Raw genomic sequence first — 20,000 nt, 5'->3', positions numbered from 1 at the left:
GTTCCAGTAAGATCGTATAATATAACGTATTGGATAATGTGGAATGTCCCGTATAAGTACGTGCGAGAAGTAAAGTATTAATTTGTTTGATTTTGTGCCTGTATTATAAGTGGAAGAGGTTCTCAACTATTGCTATATCTCCCGATGCAGTAAAATTTTTAATGAAAATAAAATCCTGTAGACTGCCACCTTTTTACATGAGGCGGTAGCAAATGGAAATTTTATATTTTTTCTTGTGTCTCATTTGCAAAATGATCCCAGATGAAATGCTAATTTCAGAGGCCATTTGCCTAACGCCTTCCTTATCTTGGTAGAAACAGGCAGAATATAATTGCTGAATGCGAGGCAACTGCAATTTTATTGCTGCACGGATAGATAAAATTTGCAAAGTGACTGTTTACTGGTACACGCAAACACGAATTCCCTAGTTGGACTATACTTACGCCTTTTCAGTGGCTCAGGCACACTGGGAAGCACGAATATTAGAAGTGAATGTTAATTAGATGCCTGTGGAAATTTAATTTCTTTGATTAAAAAAGGTTCACTTTAGACTTAAATTTAGGCAAAATACATTTTTTTTTCGTTTACATTGATACTGGCTGCAAGGCGAGTAGGTATTAGTTTTGATATCTCGTGCAACAATTCAGGTACTTAAGAAAGTTGTTTTTAGCTGTCCGGGTGGTGATATTCTTTCAGTGGACATTTCCACAAGAGTCCACTTTGATTTTAGCCTTTTGACTGCTGCATTCCTCAAAGCGGCAGAAATAGACAACAAATGGGATTTTTCACCAAGATATACGCCAAACAAAATCGTTAATTTTCAAATTGATTGATTTTTAATTATATGTCAGCACTTCATCACATATGCAAATCTCTTTTTGCCATCTTTGTTTACTTAATCTGTAACGCCTGTTTGCCATCTGGCATTGTTTATACTATTCAGTCTGATCACTCAATTCCCTCCAGCTGATCTGCCATTGTTTATACTATTCAGTCTAATCACATAATTATCTCCAACTGATCTGACATTGTTTATACTATTCAGTCTAATCACTTAATTCCCTCCAGCCGATCTGACATTGTTTCTACTATTCAGTCTAATCACTAATTATCTCCAGCTGATCTGACATTGTTTATACTATTCAGTTTAATCACTTAATTCCCTCCAGCCGATCTGACATTGTTTATACAATTCAGTCTAATCACGTAATCATCTCCAGCTGATCTGACATTGTTTATACTATTCAGTCTAATCACTTAATTCCCTCCAGCTGATCTGACATTGTTTATACTATTCAGTCTAATCACTTAATTCCCTCCAGCTCTTCTGACTGATTCTGTCTAATCACATTCCAGATGATTGACATTGTTTATACTGTTCAGTCTAATCACTTAATTCCCTCCAGCTCATCTGACACTGTTTATACTATTCTGTCTAATCACTTAATTCCCTCCAGATGATCTGACATTGTTTATACTGTTCAGTCTAATCACTTAATTACCTCCAGCTGATCTGACATTGTTTATACTATTCAGTCTAATCACGTAATTATCTCCAGCTGATCTGTCATTGTTTAAACGATTCAGTCGAATCACTTAATTCCCTCCAGCTGATCTGACATTGTTTATACTATTCAGTCTAATCACGTAATTATCTCCAGCTGATCTGTCATTGTTTAAACGATTCAGTCGAATCACTTAATTCCCTCCAGCTGATCTGACATTGTTTATACTATTCAGTTTAATCACTTAATTACCTCCAGCTGATCTGACATTGTTTATACTATTCAGTCTAATCACTTAATTCCCTCCAGCTGATCTGACATTGTTTATACTATTCAGTCTAATCACTTAATTCCCTTCAGCTGATCTGTCATTGTTTATACTATTCAGTCTAATCACTTAATTCCCTCCAGCTGATCTGTCATTGTTTATACTATTCAGTCTAAACACTTAATTCCCTCCAGCTCTATCCTGATATTCACTTATTTTTACAACTGTATCCTTAGGTAAGTTTTGTACCTATCATTCCTTATCACGTATTATCATCAAGTAACAACTTTTCTTTCGCAGATCGCGTTGAACTTTTTTTTTCGACACTTTAACACTTCTGTCACATGCTCTACTGAGATTAGTCGGTGAATTCTGTACTTTTGAATTTCTTTTACTTCTCTTTCTTGTTTAAAACCAAAGTGCTTCGTTCCAATCACGACTGTCATTTGCTGGTCGCTTTCCGACCATTACATGTTCGTCTCTCCTTTAGTTCGTAAGGTAGACTAGGTTGTTCTCTATATCCTCTTTTATGCCGCATTCCCATGTAAAACGAGCGGAGATTTTCTACTCCATAAAACTCCAATGCGTAATATTGCCTGAGTAGCACATTATAGCATTTTAAATTAGTAGCAGAGTTTCCTTTGAAGGATAATTATGCCGTGTATAATTGGCTCCAGTAATATAAGTTTTCTGTTTAGTATTGGTATTGACAAAGATAATGCTGATGAATTATATTACACTCATCTTATAAACCCTAATTCTTTTTACTCTTTCATGCTGCGTAATTCTTATCCATGTGCCACATGACATACGCAATTTAATCTCGTTGAGTGGCATGTCACTGTTGACTGATGCCTCCCTTCTGCCTTTCCCGTTCGTTGCAGAGAGAGAGAGAGAGAGAGAAAATGCATTGCAATGTTTTAACAAAACTAGAAAACTGTTATATGTTCCAATAAAATTGTCACCCGCTGGCATTAGGGTGGAACATGCAAACCGCATGAGATATTTTGATGTATGGTTTTGTAAGTGTTTTCAGTGCAGATAGTAAATGCATAAAATCTTGGCAAGCACCAGTATATTGATTCGGTTCAGCTTGCATATACACAAGGGTCCTTCATTGTCAGTTCTGAAAAAAAGAATCTAAAACGAACTGTACTATGCCTATATAAGGATATTAATGCCTATAGGTTACACAAAGACGTACGCTAACCCGTAGCAAAGCATTTCCATACCTCAAATAAACCAGTAAACAGTGAGCGATATATATAGTATATGTGTGTGTATATATATATATATATATATATATATATATATATATATATATATATATATATATATATATATATATATATATATATTATATATATATATATATATATATATATATATATATATATATATATATATATATATATATATACAGTATATGTGTGTGTATGTGTATGTATGTATGTATGCGCTTATGTACTTACGAAGTTTACGAAATCATCTTAATTGTGCATTGCAGCGTTATAGTAACATGATTGCTTCCATCAAAAATACTGTATATGGATATATAAATGACATGTATTCAGAATTAGATTATTAAAAATTCTATATATTTGAAACTTACAATGAAAAGACAACTTTTCAGGAAATAACTATGAGAGGAACACTAAAACTCCTTATGGAAAATGAATTAGGCTGTTCAGTGTTCCCAATGAAGAATTAGAGGAATTTATTTCTAGTGTCAGAAATTCATTTCTCGGTATAATGTGGTTCGGATTCCACAATAAGCTGTTGGTCCCTTTGCTATTTAACCAGTTGGTTCTTAGCTACGTAAAATAAGTCTAATCCTTCGGGCCAGCCATAGGAGAGCTGTTGATCAGCTCAGTGGTCTGGTTAAACTAAGGTGTACTTAACTTGTTCAGTGTTCCCGTGAGGTAGGTTTTGCGTTTAAAGTATATTCTCAGAGTGAATGTGAAAGTTGTGGATTTTTTTTTTTTTTCGTTTGTCTCACTGTGCTTACATGTTTTAGTCCAATTTGCTTTTAAACAATCTTTCTTATTATTATTATTATTATTATTATTATTATTATTATTATTATTATTATTATTAACCAAACAAAAACTTCTTTCAGTTTTCTTCTGAAGATGGAAAGAGAAACCCACAAAATTCCTGTGTAAATATTTACAAGTAAACAAGTTATACACAGGAATCTTGTGGGTTTCTCTTTCCATTATTATTATTATTATTATTATTATTATTATTATTATTATTATTGGTAAACATCTACAAACAATCACGTTCCAGTTGATAATAGATGAAAAAGATCCATCAAATGAAATTTGTGTTAATATTTGCTTGTTATGAACAAATTGTTCCATATATATGAATAATTTTCTTAATGTTGCTATTAGCTTACGATAGCTCCGGCTGTCATTTTCAGAGTGTTCTTTTGATATGATTTTTGTCCGCTGACCCAGTTTATAAAAATTTAAGCTCTTGATCACGTCCACGGGTCGTTGTATACCTTCATGGGGCCTAGCTAATGCTTTGTCCTCTTTCAGTCTTGGGATTTTCAGTAATCCTCATTTCGCGGTCTTTAAGCTGCCGCAAGCTAAAAGCAGTATTGTGTAAATTGTTCATATGTAAAAATGTGGATATAGCAAGAAGAAAATACAAAGACAAATTTTATTTAATGGTTCGTTTTCTCATATTATTATTATTGCTGTTGTTGTTTTTTGACATGAAAACGCATCAACGTCCAACCCAAAAGAGTCATAAATTAGTTAAGCTAACTTCCAAAACACAAAATGCCTACGACATAAAAACTAAGAAGAAACAGAAATGAAGAGTAATATGCACATATATGACAAAGAAAAAAGTCAAAGGACAGAATGGCTGATATAAAAAAGAAAAGTGATGCAGTTAGACAAGGAAGGTCACACACCTTTCTTTGTCTAAACCCAGACTACTCAATATTTTCACATGAAACAGTTCTGGGAGAAGTTTCAGAGTTCAGAAGTTTTAACTGACGAATCTTAAAGATCAAAGTCATACCAGAGTGTGTGCTTGAATACGAAGACAGAACAGTTTAATGCCGATTTCCGCTTTTGCTAAGGTGGTGTCTCCCTTCAGGAGTTTTAACTGACGAGTCTTAAAAATCAAAGTCATACCAGAGCGCGTGCTTGAATACGAAGACATGAGAACAGTTTAATGCCGATTTCCGCTTTTACCAAGGTGGTGTCTCCATGGGAGACACCACTTTGTTTTCACCGTGAAGAGAAGACAGAAGTCAAGTGAAGGGTGGAAGACGTAGGTGAAAAGTGGTTATGATTGCAGAGTGGAGTATTTGATGTCGTCGGATTACACAAAGCTAATTGTTAATATGGAAGAAAAACCGCATTGACAGATGAAGACGTTCTAAAAGAATGGGTAATATAAGAGAAGAGAGAGGAGTTAGCACGAGTAAGGTTATGAGAGTAATATTATTTTACGTAACTGGCATCACAGGAGAAAGTTCATAGACGCCGATGTTAGTATGTATGGTGGAACAATAGAGGTGGTTGAAGCTGGTGATGCTTTAGTAAAATAGTTATTGGAATAAATGATAAGAGGGAGAGGAATCACTGAAGGAGGAAACAAGGTAGGTAACAAAGATTGTGAAAGATATTTAAAAGACAAGAGTGTGTGCATCAAAACCCATAGTGTGTGAAGAGATGGTTGAACTCTAATGAAAGAATAACATAGAAGCTTTTATAAAATGCTTGACTTGTGTTTGTGGAATAAGTGGGGTCGAATTGATGGAACTGATGAGAGAGTTTCAACAAAGATGGGGAGAAGAAGCGATATTTGTGAACATATGGATGTAATGGTTTGAACGGAGAGAAATAACAGAGGAGAACAGGAGTGTTATAAAATTTGGAAGGTTTTCGGTTAAACGAAGCGACAGAGGCGTTGAAATAGAAGGTCTGGGTGTGTAGAGAAAAGGATTTGACTTCCTGTTATTGATTCTCTTTTGTACGTTCGAGAAGATGTTGTAGACATTTTCTGTACGAGGTGACAATCCTTAGTTCATTACAATTAAAAGGATTAAGTGGTAGTAACTTGTGTACTTACCTCTGGAAACTATATATATATATATAAATATATATATATATATATATATATATATATATATATATATATATATATATATATATATATATATATATATATATAAACATTAATTCGTTCCCTAATAGGGTGTGGATCCAGAGGAAAAGATAGCACAGCCATCGCTGCCATTTCCATACATTGTAACATATGAATCGTGGATGAGCCATCTGTGCGGAAAACTACAAAAATAATATATAGAAATATAAATACACACACACACACACATATATATATATATATATATATATATATATATATATATATATATATATATATATATATATATATATATATATATATATATATATATATATATATATATATATATATATATATATATATATATATATATATATATATATATAATATAATTATATATATAAATATTTATATTATATATTTACTTTAGTTCTTTCTCTCTCTTTTATATCTGTGTTGCACTACCATGCATTTATTGTATGATTTACGTTGAATATTCATCATACCATGCTACCTCAGAATGATGTTTTTCGTAAGGCTTCCTTTATATATCAAGATGATGAGGTTAGTGTCACATACTTCAGACATTTAGGCTTACTAAATATTTTCGGGACATTTTTCTCCCGGATAAAATTGCTCCAGATGGCTGTTTCCTTTTTGGCTCTCGATGGTTATTATGATTTAGACCATACACTCTTTTTGAGTCTTTTCAATTCATTTCATTTGGAAAATGTCCATTGTCGTCCTTTGTACCGCTGCCTCTTGAATGTCTTGTGTTGCTCGTATCTTAGGGCATCAGTATCCTTATTATGTGGAGCATCACGCTGTCTCACTGTCCTTTGCCAGAGATCTCTGGCTCATTTTGCTGTGAAACTATGCAGAACTCTTCTCGGCGGTGTTATGAATGTTTTCAGAAGTTTTGGAAGAAGTCCTGTAATTTTACGTGAAGGCACCTGACCATTTGTCTTAATTTGTTTATATAGTTTGTTATTTATCTGTTATTTATAAGTATACTTTTATGTGATTATATTTTGCTTATTACAATACGTTGTTAGTTATATATTTCTATTGCCATCTATATTTGTTTGACTCTATTTATTTTTATTATATATTTGTTTTAATTTTCATTTGGCAAGTTAGTTTGTTCTAGAAGAATCACGAGCCAGTTAATTAGAGGTGTTGTATGGATATTAATGATGAATTGGATAGACATATGAAATTGGCTGAAGCAGCTTAACAAAAACAATACATTGTTTCTTTGGGCATTTATTTCTAATACGCAGTAGATATGTCGGACTTCTGAAGTGAACAGATAAAAAAATAGAATAATTTGGTAAAAGGTAGCAACCAAAAAAAGTTAGTTTATCTTTCAACATTTCGTACAATTATTTTGTAAGAATTGTTCATTTACTTGACGCCTATTGTCGTGCACTCATATGTATGGAAGCACCGCATTAGGAAAAGACTTACACACAAAGAAGCAATCGACTTCATTTATTAAAGTAAATGATAGATTAGACAAATATAATGATGCTTTCCAGTCTTTTTTATTTACTGTAGAAGAAAGAAAGAAAGGAAGAAAAAACACTCTCAGAACCTCGTATTCCGACCAGTTTTACTCAGTTATTATGAGGCCCAACTTGAGCCTCTTCAGCATCAGTTAATGACCCCTACCTTCTGCAAATGTCAAACAGCTTATGACCCTTACCTTCTGCCAGTGTCGAACAACTTATGACCTTTACCTTCTGCCAATGTCAAACAGCTTATGACGCTTACCTTCTGCCATTGTCAAATAGCTATGACCTTTACCTTCTGCCCAGTGTCAAATAGCTTATGATCTTTACCTTCTGCCAGTGTCAAAGAACTTATGACCCTTACCTTCTGCCAATGTCAAACAGCTTACGACCCTTACCTTCTGCCAATGTCAAACAGCTTATGACCCTTACCTTCTGCCAGTGTCAAATAGCTTATGACCCTTACTTTCTGCCAATGTTAAACAGTTTATGACCCTTACCTTCTGCCAATGTCAAACAGCTTATGACCCTTACCTTCTGCCAGTGTCAAACAGCTTATGACCCTTACTTCCTGCCAGTGTCAAATACCTTATGACCTTTACCTTCTGCCAGTGTCAAACAGCTTATGATCATTTCCTTCTGCCAGTGTCAAACAGCTTATGACCCTTACCTTCTGCTAGTGTCAAACAGCTTATGACCTTTACCTTCTGCCAGTATCAGACAGCTTATAACCCTTACCTTCTGCCAGTGTCAAACAGCTTATGATCTTTACCTTCTGCCAATTTCATACAACTTATGACCCTTACCTTCCACCAATGTCAAACAGCTTATGACCCTTACCTTCCGCCAATGCCAGACAGCTTATGACCCTTACCTTCCAGCAATGTCAGGCAGCTTATGACCCTTACCTTCCGACAATGTCAGACAGCTTATGACCCTTACCTTCTGCCAGTGTCAAACAGCTGATGACCCTTACCTTCTTCCAATGTTAAACAGCTTATGAGCCTTACCTTCTGCTAATGTCAGACAGCTTATGACCCTTACCTTCTGCCAGTCTCAAATAGCTTATGACCCTTACCTTCTGCCAGTGTCAAACAGCATATGACCCTTACCTTCTGCCAGTGTCAAACAGCTTATGACCCTTACCTTCTGCCAATGTCATGCAACTTATGACCCTTACCTTCCACCAATGTCAAACAGCTTATGACTGTTACCTTCTGGCAATGTCAGACAGCTTATGACCCTTACCTTCTGACAATGTCAGACAGCTTATGACCCTTACCTTATGCCAGTGTCAAACAGCTGATGACCCTTACCTTCTTCCAATGTTAAACAGCTTAAGACCCTTACCTTCTGCCAATGTCAGACAGCTTATGACCCTTACCTTCTGCCAGTCTCAAATAGCTTATGACTTAAATTCTGCCAGTGTCAAACAGCTTATGACCCTTACCTTCTGCCAGTGTCAAACAGCTTTTGACCCTTACCTTCTGCCAGTCTCAAATAGCTTATGACTTAAATTCTGCCAGTGTCAAACAGCTTATGACCCTTACCTTCTGCCAGTGTCAAACAGCTTATGACCCTTACCTTCTGCCAATGTCAGGTAACTTATGACCCTTACCTTCCACCAATGTCAAAAAGCTTATGACTGTTACCTTTCGCCAATGTCAGACAGCTTATGACCCTTACCTTCCGGCAATGTCAGACAGCTTATGACCCTTGCTTTCTGCCAATGTCATACAGCTTGTGACCCTTACCTTCTGGCAATGTCAAACAGCTTATGACCCTTACCTTCCGGCAGTGTCAGACAGCTTATGACCTTTACCTTCTGCCAGTGTCAAACAGCTTATGACCCTTACCTTCTGTCAATGTCAAACAGCTTATGACCCTTACCTTCCACCAATGTCAAACATCTTATGACACTTACCTTCTGCCAATGTCGAACTGCTTATGACCTTTTCCTACTGCCAATGTCAAACAGCTTATGACCCTTACCTTATGCCAGTGTCAAACAGTTTATGACCCTTACCTTCTGCCAGTGTCAAACAGCTTATGACGCTTACCTTCTGCCAGTGTCAAACAGCTTATGACCCTTACCTTTTGCCAGTGTCAAACAACTTATGACCCTTACCTTCTGCCAATGTCAAACAACTTATGACCCTTACTTTCTGCCAATGTCAAACAGCTTATGACCCTTACCTTCTGCCAGTGTCAAACAGCTTATGATCCTTACCTTCTGCCAGTGTTAAATAGCTTATGATCTTTACCTTCAGCCAGTGTCAAACAGCTTATGACCCTTACCTTCTACCAGTGTCAAACAGCTTTTGACCCTTACCATCTGCCAGTGTCAAACAGCTTATGACGCTTACCTTCTGCCAGTGGCCAACAGCTTATGACCCTTACCTTCTGGCAGTTCCAAACAGCTTATGACCCTTACCTTCCGGCAGTGTCAGACAGCTTATGACCTTTACCTTCTGCCAGTGTCAAACAGCTTATGACCTTTACCTTCTGCAGGTTAGTACGTTCCACCAATGTCAAACATCTTATGACACTTACCTTCTGCCAATGTCGAACTGCTTATGACCTTTTCCTACCGCCAATGTCAAACAGCTTATGACCCTTACCTTATGCCAGTGTCAAACAGTTTATGACCCTTACCTTCTGCCAGTGCCAAACAGCTTATGACCCTACCTTCTGACCAGTGTACCTTTTGCCAATGTCAAACAGCTTATGACCCTTACCTTTCTGTCACTGTCAAACAGCTTATGACCCTTACTTTCTGCCAGTGTCAAACAGCTTATGACCCTTACCTTCTGCCAGTGTCAAACAGCTTATGACCCTTACCTTCTGCCAGTGTCAAATAGCTTATGATCTTTACCTTCTGCCAGTGTCAAACAGCTTATGACCCTTACCTTCTGCCAGTGTCAAACAGCTTATGACCCTTACCATCTGCCAGTGTCAAACAGCTTATGACGCTTACCTTCTGCCAGTAGCCAACAACTTATGACCCTTACCTTCTGCCAGTGTCAAACAGCTTATGACCCTTACCTTCTGCCAGTGTCAAACAGCTTATGACCCTTACCTTCTGCCAGTGTCAAACAGCTTATGACCTTTACCTTCTGCCAATGTCATACAACTTATGACCCTTACCTTCCACCAGTGTCAAACAGCTTATGACTGTTACCTTCTACCAATGTCAGACAGCTTATGACACTTACCTTCCGGCAATGTCAGACAGCTTATGACCCTTACCTTCCAACAATGTCAGGCAGCTTATGACCCAATTACCTTCCAGCAATGTCAGACAGCTTATGACCCTTACCTTCTGCCAGTGTCAAACAGCTTATGACTCTTACCTTCTGCCAATGTCAAACAGCTTATGACCCTTACCTTCTGCCAGTGTCAAACAGCTTATGACCCTTACCTTCTGCCAGTGTTAAATAGCTTATAACCCTTACCTTCTGCCACTGTCATACAACTTATGAACCTTACCTTCCATAATGTCAAACAGCTTATGACTGTTACCTACCTCCAATGTCAAACTGCTTATGACCCTTACCTTCCGGAAATGTCAGACAGCGTATGACCCTTACCTTCTGCCAATGTCAGACAGCTTATGACCCTTACCTTCCGCCAATGTCAGACAGCTTATGACCCTTACCTTCTTCCAATGTCAAACAGTTTATGACCCTTACCTTCTGCCAAAGACATCATGATGAGGATGAGCACGAGGGGCACAGCCAAGGGGGGAAATTTCATCCTGTGGCGTGGCCTCCACCATCCGCCCCCACCCCCCACATGTCTCCGCCGCAGCCACATGGTAATCCTGTAGGAAGAGAAATTCATATGTTCAATTTACTTGTCTTGGAATGAATATCTATTCAGTCAGTTAGTACTGAACTTATTTAATGGCTTTTGGGTCTCTTGTGGCCCGCTAGTGGCCCCACGCGTGTTAGATCGCAAAGGTCTGTTAGTTGCAAATTTGGGTAACGTTAGGTTTTATTCTTTATTTGTGTCCCTGTATCTTTTTTTTCTATATATTTTACCTTGTTTTCTTGTTAAAATTAAATGATATGCGAGAAAAAACGATTAAGATTCACGGCTTATTTATTACCACCTATCTGTAAATGCTGTAGAGGGGAAAATAATGCGAATAACTTATTATTTTTTTCTGTGAAACGTAGATAACTTTTAGGGAAAGAGGATTCGGGTGGTGTTCATTTTGTATGTGATATCTCATATGGGCAAATGGCCAAGTCTGTAATTTACTTATTTCAGTTCTATTGGAAACCTTGCATGTATGAAAAAATAGCTGAATAGTTTAGAAATTTGATTGAAATACTAAAACAGCTTAGTTTAACTAAAAGTTACTTGTTGTCTTTAGATATAAGATCTTTTGTTTTAATGAAATTTTTAATGCTGTCGTTGAAAACCGCTGAAAATATATGTCTACCATTTATTTCTTGGCACTTTTCTTTACCTATTTGTATGTTTCTCTTCAGAATTATATATTTGTATATATATATATATATATATATATATATATATATATATATATATATATATATATATATATATATATATATGTATGTATGTATGTATGTATGTATATGTATGTATGTATGTATGTATATGCTTGTATATATATCTATCTGTATATATAAAAATGGATGTATGTATATGTGTGTGTGTGTGTATGCTCCACATACACTCTGAAATGCATTGAGCAATTTCAACCACACTTGGTATACATACGACTTACCATCTGAGAAAGAACACTGTGGGGGTAAGCAATCACTGGCACCAAAGTGGCGGTGTGGGAAGGGGGTGAAATGTAAAGATTACAGAAAATGACAGATGCTAGTGTCTAATCCATAGTTTTCAAGGTCGCTGAGATGAACAGTGACAATCCCGATGCCTTTAAAGTCCAAGTTCAGCTCCAATAGTGAGGGGGATGGGAAGGGGGTGACATGTAAAAATAACCAAAACAACAGATATTAGTATCTAATCCACGTTTTCAAGGTCGCTGAGATTAATAGTGATACTCCCGATGCCCTTCAAGTCCAAGTTCAGCCCTGATGTGAAGGTAGGAAGGTGGTGACATGTAAAAATAACCGAAACAACAGATATTAGTGTGTAATCCATAGTTTTTGAGGTCCTTGAGAAGAATAGTGACACTCCCAGTGCCCTTTAAGGCCAAGTTAAGCCCCAAGAAGGAGAGAGGTGAGCAGGGTTGGGAAGGGGGTGACACGTAAAAATAACCGAAAATGACAGATAGTTGTGTCTAATCCATAGTTTTCGAGGTCGCTGAGAAGAATAGTGGCACTCCTGACACCCTTTAAGTCCAAGTTCAGTCCCAAAAGGAATGGGGGGCAGGAAGGGGTGGGAAGATTGTGACGTAAAAATAACCAAAAACAACAGATATTAGTGTATAATCTATAGTTTTCGAGGTCGCTGAGAAGAATAGTGACACTCCTGATGTCCTTTAAGTCCAAGTTCAGTCCCAAAAGGAAGGGGGGGACAGGAAGGAGCAGGAAAGTGGTGACATGTACAAATAACTGAAAACTACAGATATTAGTGCCCAATCCACAGTTTTTGAGGTCACTAAGATGAATAGTGAAACTCCCAATGCCCTTTGAGTCCAAGTTCAGCCCCGATAGGAAGGGTGGGGGGGCTGGTTGAGATGGAGTGAAAAATAAAATATAAAAAAATTACAGATATTAGAGTCTAATCCATAATTTTTGAGATCACTGGGATGAATAGAGACACTCCCGATGCCCTTCAAGTCCAAGTTGAGCCCTGATAGGAATGGGTGGTGAGAAGTGGTGAAATATAAAATGTCAAAAATGCTGGGCAATGTAACAGAAGTAGCTATCTTATCAGGAATGAGAGAGAGAGAGTTTATCGGTTGTCATTCAGAGATTCCCGGGCAGTGCCGGGCTGGTCAGTTAGTATATATATATATATATATATATATATATATATATATATATATATATATATATATATATATATATATATATATATATATATATATATATATATATATATATATGTGTGTGTGTGTGTGTGTATAAATGGATGCATGTGTATGTGCATGTGTATGTGTGTGTATGTTCCACATACACTCTGAAATGCAGTGAGCAATTTCAACCAAACTTACTATACTTATGACTTACCATCAGAGAAAGAATACTGTGGGGGTAAGGAACCACTGGCACCAAAGGTGGGTGTGAGAATGGGGAGGAAATGTAAAAATTACAGAAAACAACAGATATCAGCATCTAATTCATAGTTTTTGAGGTCGCTGAAATGAATAGTGACACTGCCAATGCCCTTTATGTTCAAGTTCTGCCCCAATAGGGAGGGGTGGGAAGGGATGTGACATGTAAAAATAACCATAACGACAGATTTTAATGTCTTATCCATAGTTTTCGAGGTTGCTGAGATTAATGGTGACACTCCTGATGCCCTTCAAGTCCAAGTTCAGCCCTGATAAGATGGGGGTGAGAAGGGGTGTGAAGAGGGTGACATGTAAAAATAACCAAAAATGACAGATACTAGTGTCTAATCCATAGTTTTCGAGGTCCCTGAGAATAATTGTGGCACTCCCAATGCCGTTAAGTCCAAGTTCAGCCCTGAAAGGAAGGGGGGTGATGTAAAAATAACCGAAACGACAGATATTAGTGTATAATCCATAGTTTTTGAGGTTGCTGAGAAGAATAGTGACACTCTCGATGCCCTTCAAGTTCAAGTTGAACCCTGATAGGAAGGATGGGGTGGGAAGGTAGTGACATGTAAAAATAACTGAAAGCAACAGATATTTGTGCTAATCCATGGTTTTTGAGGTCACTGAGATGAATAGTGAAACTCCTGATGCTCTTTGAGTCCAAGTTCAGCCCTGATAGGAAGGGTGGGTGGCAGGGTGTGATGGAGTGAAAAATAAAATGTAAAAAAATTACAAATATTAGAGTTTAATCTATAGCTTTGAGATTGCTGGGATGAATAGAGGCACTCCCGTTGCCCTTCAAGTCCAAGTTGAGCCCCGATAGGAATGAGGGGTGAGAATGTGTGAAATATAAAATTACAGAAATGCTGGACAATGTAAATGAAGCAACTATCTTAACAGAAATGAGAGAGAGAGAGAGAGAGAGAGAGAGAGAGAGAGAGAGAGAGAGAGAGAGAGAGAGAGAGAGAGAGAGAGAGAGAGAGAGTTTATCAGTTGTCATTCAGAGATTTCCCAGGCAGTGATGGGTTCGTCAGCTAGCTATATATATATATATATATATATATATATATATATATATATATATATATATATATATATATATATATATATATATATATATATATATATATATATATATCTGAAGAGAAATCAAACGTTGTTAATCATTGAATCTCTCTCTCTTTATCTCAGACTTAGTCTATCAACCACTTAGATAATGGTGCTATGAATACATTGATGCCACTTGTGTCTGACGATCACGTGTAATCGTCTTATCAGTTTTGAGTACCTTCTCGGCTTCATAAGTTCAATATCTTATAAGCAAAAAGCTGTATAGAGTAGTCCTTCTTCTTCTTCTTCTTCTTCCTTTCTTTCTTCTTCTTCTTCTTCTTCTTCTTCTTCCTTCTTCTTCTTCCCACATTTTTTATCTTTTGTGGAGTTAGATAAAAGGAAAAAACTGAAAGTAACGACTTTATATATATATATATATATATATATATATATATATATATATATATATATATATACATATATACATATATATATATATATATATATATATATATATATATATATATATATATATATATATATATATATATATATATATATATATATATATATATATATATATATATATATATATATATATATATATATATATATATAGTGTGTGTGCGCATAAATGTGCGTGCATGTAGATGATACATAGGTAGGTTAGGTTCATTATTCACTCTAGATATCTTATCTAAATATAAGTCTAATTTTTAAGGAGACCATTAATTTCCACTAGATATTTTCATTACCTTTACTGCAATACTTGCTGTAGTGAAATTGGAATAGTACAACCATGGCAAACTGTATGATCTTACTTTTAACAAACTGTCATTATATATATATATATATATATATATATATATATATATATATATATATATATATTATATATATATATTTATATATATAAACTCACAAAAATATATATAAACATACGTTAGTTTGTTAGTACGAATGCATCACACTGTTTTAACGTTATTCACAATTTAAAATCGTTTTACATGCATGTATTGTAAAAATCAAGTAATTGTGCATGTGTGATTTTATGAATTATTTTAACCTAATCAAAATCGTGAGAAGTTTCTTATGTAGATGTAATAAAAAAAACCTAAGTAACCGTGCATCCAACGGGAAATATATTTTTGTGCAAGGTGTAAAGAATAGAAGGTCTACCCTTGCGCAGGTAGAACGGGGATTTGTTGTAGGCGAGTGTGATGCGTGACGTCACGTCAGCCTCCACTTTGACTACGCTTTGTGGTTCATTAATATTTTGGGTTTATTGCCACTATTTTATTATCAAATATTGTGCAGCAATAAATAACATCATTCATTGACTAGAATAATGTCAAAGGAATAAATTATATGTCAGCCAACGACAAAATGCTACAAATCATTTATGGATTTGCAATGTCACAGGAGAAAACTGTATGCCGGCCAACAACTAGAGTTGTATAAACAATAAGAAACGTAAACGAAATACTTACTACATACCCTTCAGACCAATGTATCGCAAAAGGATATTCATGTAAGTCCTTTTTTACAAACGTACTACGTTAATTTACTGCCTAAATCCTCTAAACAAAAGAGAGGATAAATGAAACTTTTATTGCATTCCTTTGAGATCAGTATATACAAAATGATAATCTCACACACCAGTTCTCTATAAATACACTGAATTAATTTTTTGGCTAAAAATCACTAAATAGTGGTAAATTATCTGTGACTACAGTACACATATATAATATGATCTCTGTCGCTTCATAGTTTTTTACAGCTGCGCAGAAAAGGTCTTATTTTGGGTCGCTGATGGGTAGACCTTGCCTTCTGTAGACCCGGAGAATTAAATTTGGTAAGAACAATGCCTTTGCTTAGATGGCTTCAGGTTACTTACATCCGTAGAATGTCATTTCTCTTACAATGTCATTTCTCCAGATGGAAGAGATTTCCATTAAAACACGAGCGTTATTTCGGGTGTTTAATGGACTTGAAGGCACTGCTTCGTCAATGAAAAAAATGGGATTACCACGAGCAAGTGGAAAATTAAAAAGGACAGGAGAGAGAGAGAGAGAGAGAGAGAGAGAGAGAGAGAAGAGCATCTTTGAGAAGAGCTACTAATGACGTTTACAAATAGCGACGAACCCTATCATCTTGAGACCAGTGACTGACCATATGCGCCAGGAACTAAAGAAATCCGTTAAGTATATATATATATATATAATCTTCAATTGTATCATGTATCTATGTATATACACATATATAAATGTAATACATATAAACATAATATATATATATATATATATATATATATATATATATATATATATATATATATATATATATATATATATATATATACATATCTATATCATGTATCTATGTATATACACATATATAAATGTAATACATATAATACATACACATATATATATATATATATATATATATATATATATATACAATATATATATATATATATATATATATTTATGATATATATATCGAAGACCAGCGACGGACAAGGAATATATGACACATAATGGCCGACTATAGTATCCGTATATATATGGACTTATTATCAACTTAAAATTCCCCTCGGTAACATATATGAAAATATATTACTTCTGAGGTAGAGTGAATTGATATTAAAGGACATATTCTGATTGTATATGAATCATGGTGATGTGATATATATATATATAAATATATATATATATATATATATATATATATATATATATATATATATATATATATATATATATATTTATATGTGTGTATGTATGTATATATTTATATATCATACACACACTCATAGCTCTTGTTAAATGCTGACAGGATTAAAGACACAGTCTATGAATCGTTTATGCCGTTAATTTTTAAAACTTTTGATTCTTCTGAATGTTTCTCTTTCCGCAAAATTTTAGATAAGAAGATAAACTATTAAAAAGTAGTTAAAAATGACGCGAAAAGCTGTTGATGTGTCGTGCATTATACTACATGAACGGCCACAACTGTTTGTTCCAGAAGAAATAGAAAATGTTATTGACGGTTTATATATTTAACTGACTAGTGATGGTAGATGCTTTCTTCCTTTCTCTGATTCTTGTTATTATGCAGACATCTCTCGACTCTGTTTTTCCTAATGCATGTAAAATACACCAAATAATCTCGTATCATAAACAAATACGCAGATGAAAACGAAGCTTTCGAAGACATACAGTCTTCTTTATCAGGTACCGATAAGTACTTTGTGAACTGTACTTTGTAAATTAAAGAATCTGGAATCTAAATCATTCCGTCTTATTGACGCCCGACACGAGCAGCAAGAATATAATATAATATATAACTGAATTTGTGTTTATATATATTATATAATATAATATTTATGTGTATATATATATCTACACTATATATATACATATTTATATATATTATATAATATAATGTATATATTATATATATATATATATATATATATATATATATATATATATATATATATATATATATATATATATATATATATTTGTGTATATATATTTGTGTATAATAAATATATATATACACACATACATACCTACATACACATACACACACACACCATAATGCCTATGAGACCCTGTGTATACATTACCGTAAAATAAATATGAGATTAAATTAAATGAGAAGCCCACAGACAGATGGCTCTTCAGGCTGTGATCACGAAGATCACAGAAGAGTCAGTCGTGCTTAAGCAAAGAATGCATAATTGATCGGTAGAAAGGAATATAAATAAGAACATCTAATTAGGTATGATCGTATAAGGGTATGATTGGAAAAGAACGAAGCGGAAGAGTAAACCTTAAGGATCTATAAATGCAAGTTTAACCTTTCCCTTTACCTAGGTTCCCGCTACGGTTATCTAAACATTTGCACAAGGATTATCGGATAATTCTGGGAAACAATGGCCTCGAGATAAGGGCCAATACAAACTTAACGTGTGATCTTTGTTGAAAAAGAATATAAGTATAGTAATAAAGACCTCATATTCTCTTTCTTCCATCTGACTTTCAACCCTCTCTAACAATGGTTTCATAGTTCACCTGCGAGGTTTTCCTCCTGTTACACCTTTCTAACCTTTTTACTGTCAATTTCCATCTCAGCGCTGAATAACCTCATAGGCCTCAGCGCTTGGCCATTGACCTAAATTTTATATTTTATTCTATTCTATTCTTTATTACAAAAGACAGTCTGAGGAACGAAAGTAAAATTGCCGAGAAACGGATTGATTAGAAAAAACTGGTGCGCGAAGTCCTGAATGATTTTGTTTAATGAATACAATAATTGTTACGAAGAAAAGCATGTAATTATGGTTGAAGACAGAAACATATTACGTACATTTGTTTGTATTTAATTCATTGTTTTTTTTTTTTATAGGCATGGTCTTGTTAGCTCGTTAATCGATAAGGGTTGAAATGAAAACCTTGTTGAGTTTACGAAGTTTGTGGTGTTACAGACAGATTCTTGCCTGTGGAATAACTACTACCTTTTAGGGACTGCCGTTGGGCAGTTACTCCAGAAATCATATAAACTCAAAAATATGGTATAGGATACTCAGGGATTAGTGAGGAAAGGGGAACAATATCAACAGTTTACTTATAACCAAACACCAAAGAGAGAAATAAACGAAGGAAGTAAGCAGTGACGTCACATTGAATCAAAATAATACAAGAAATGTAGACAAGTATTAGTGATTTTAATTTGAAAGGCGAAAAACAGCAGATTCTGAATCAAAGAACAGTTAAAAGCATGTGCATAATATCCCATAATATCAATAACTCAGAATTTTGTCTTCACAAATCATTGTCTCATAAAAAATTACGGTCCCCAGGCATAATTATTGAACATTATCAGTGAAGGCAATTTAATATAAATCAGTTATCTCCCTCTTAATGATAACTAATCATTAATAAAACACTCGTGATATTAAAAAAAAAATCTATATAATAGGCAAATATTTCAAAAGCATTTCAACCATTGATTGAATCGTTTCCGTCCGCTAGTAATTCCAAATATTTAGCACACAAGAGTTCTTATATACGCGCGCGCACACTCACATATTGTATATACACATAAAAATATATACATATATTGAATATGTGTTTGTGTGTCTCTTTGTGTATGATGTCTAGATGGTGCAGCAGTCACCTCAAGTTTACTAGGTCCTTGGATTGCTCCTGGCCTACTGCCCACCAGTTCACCCGATTGTAAATGCTTATCAGAGTTCGTTGGGGGCAAGAAAAATGGCGTTGGCGTGACCGGAAAGTACTCCA

At 35.0% G+C, this 20,000-nt stretch overlaps 1 protein-coding gene across 4 annotated transcripts in view; it reads right to left on the bottom strand.

Annotated features, from left to right (window-relative positions):
• LOC136845733 (uncharacterized) overlaps window positions 1–20,000 on the bottom strand; it is a 289,129-nt gene that overhangs the window by 43,095 nt on the left and 226,034 nt on the right. For all 4 annotated transcript variants that reach the window (XM_067115954.1, XM_067115953.1, XM_067115951.1 and 1 more), the window contains exon 3: window positions 11,099–11,229. In XM_067115954.1, the coding sequence (XP_066972055.1) occupies window positions 11,099–11,222 (124 nt within the window). In that variant the 5' untranslated portion in view covers window positions 11,223–11,229. The remainder of the gene's footprint in view (window positions 1–11,098; window positions 11,230–20,000) is intronic.

The sequence above is a fragment of the Macrobrachium rosenbergii genome, chromosome 14 (assembly GCF_040412425.1).
Source record: "Macrobrachium rosenbergii isolate ZJJX-2024 chromosome 14, ASM4041242v1, whole genome shotgun sequence".
NCBI lineage: Eukaryota > Metazoa > Arthropoda > Malacostraca > Decapoda > Palaemonidae > Macrobrachium > Macrobrachium rosenbergii.
This window is presented reverse-complemented; position numbering and strand designations above follow the sequence as displayed.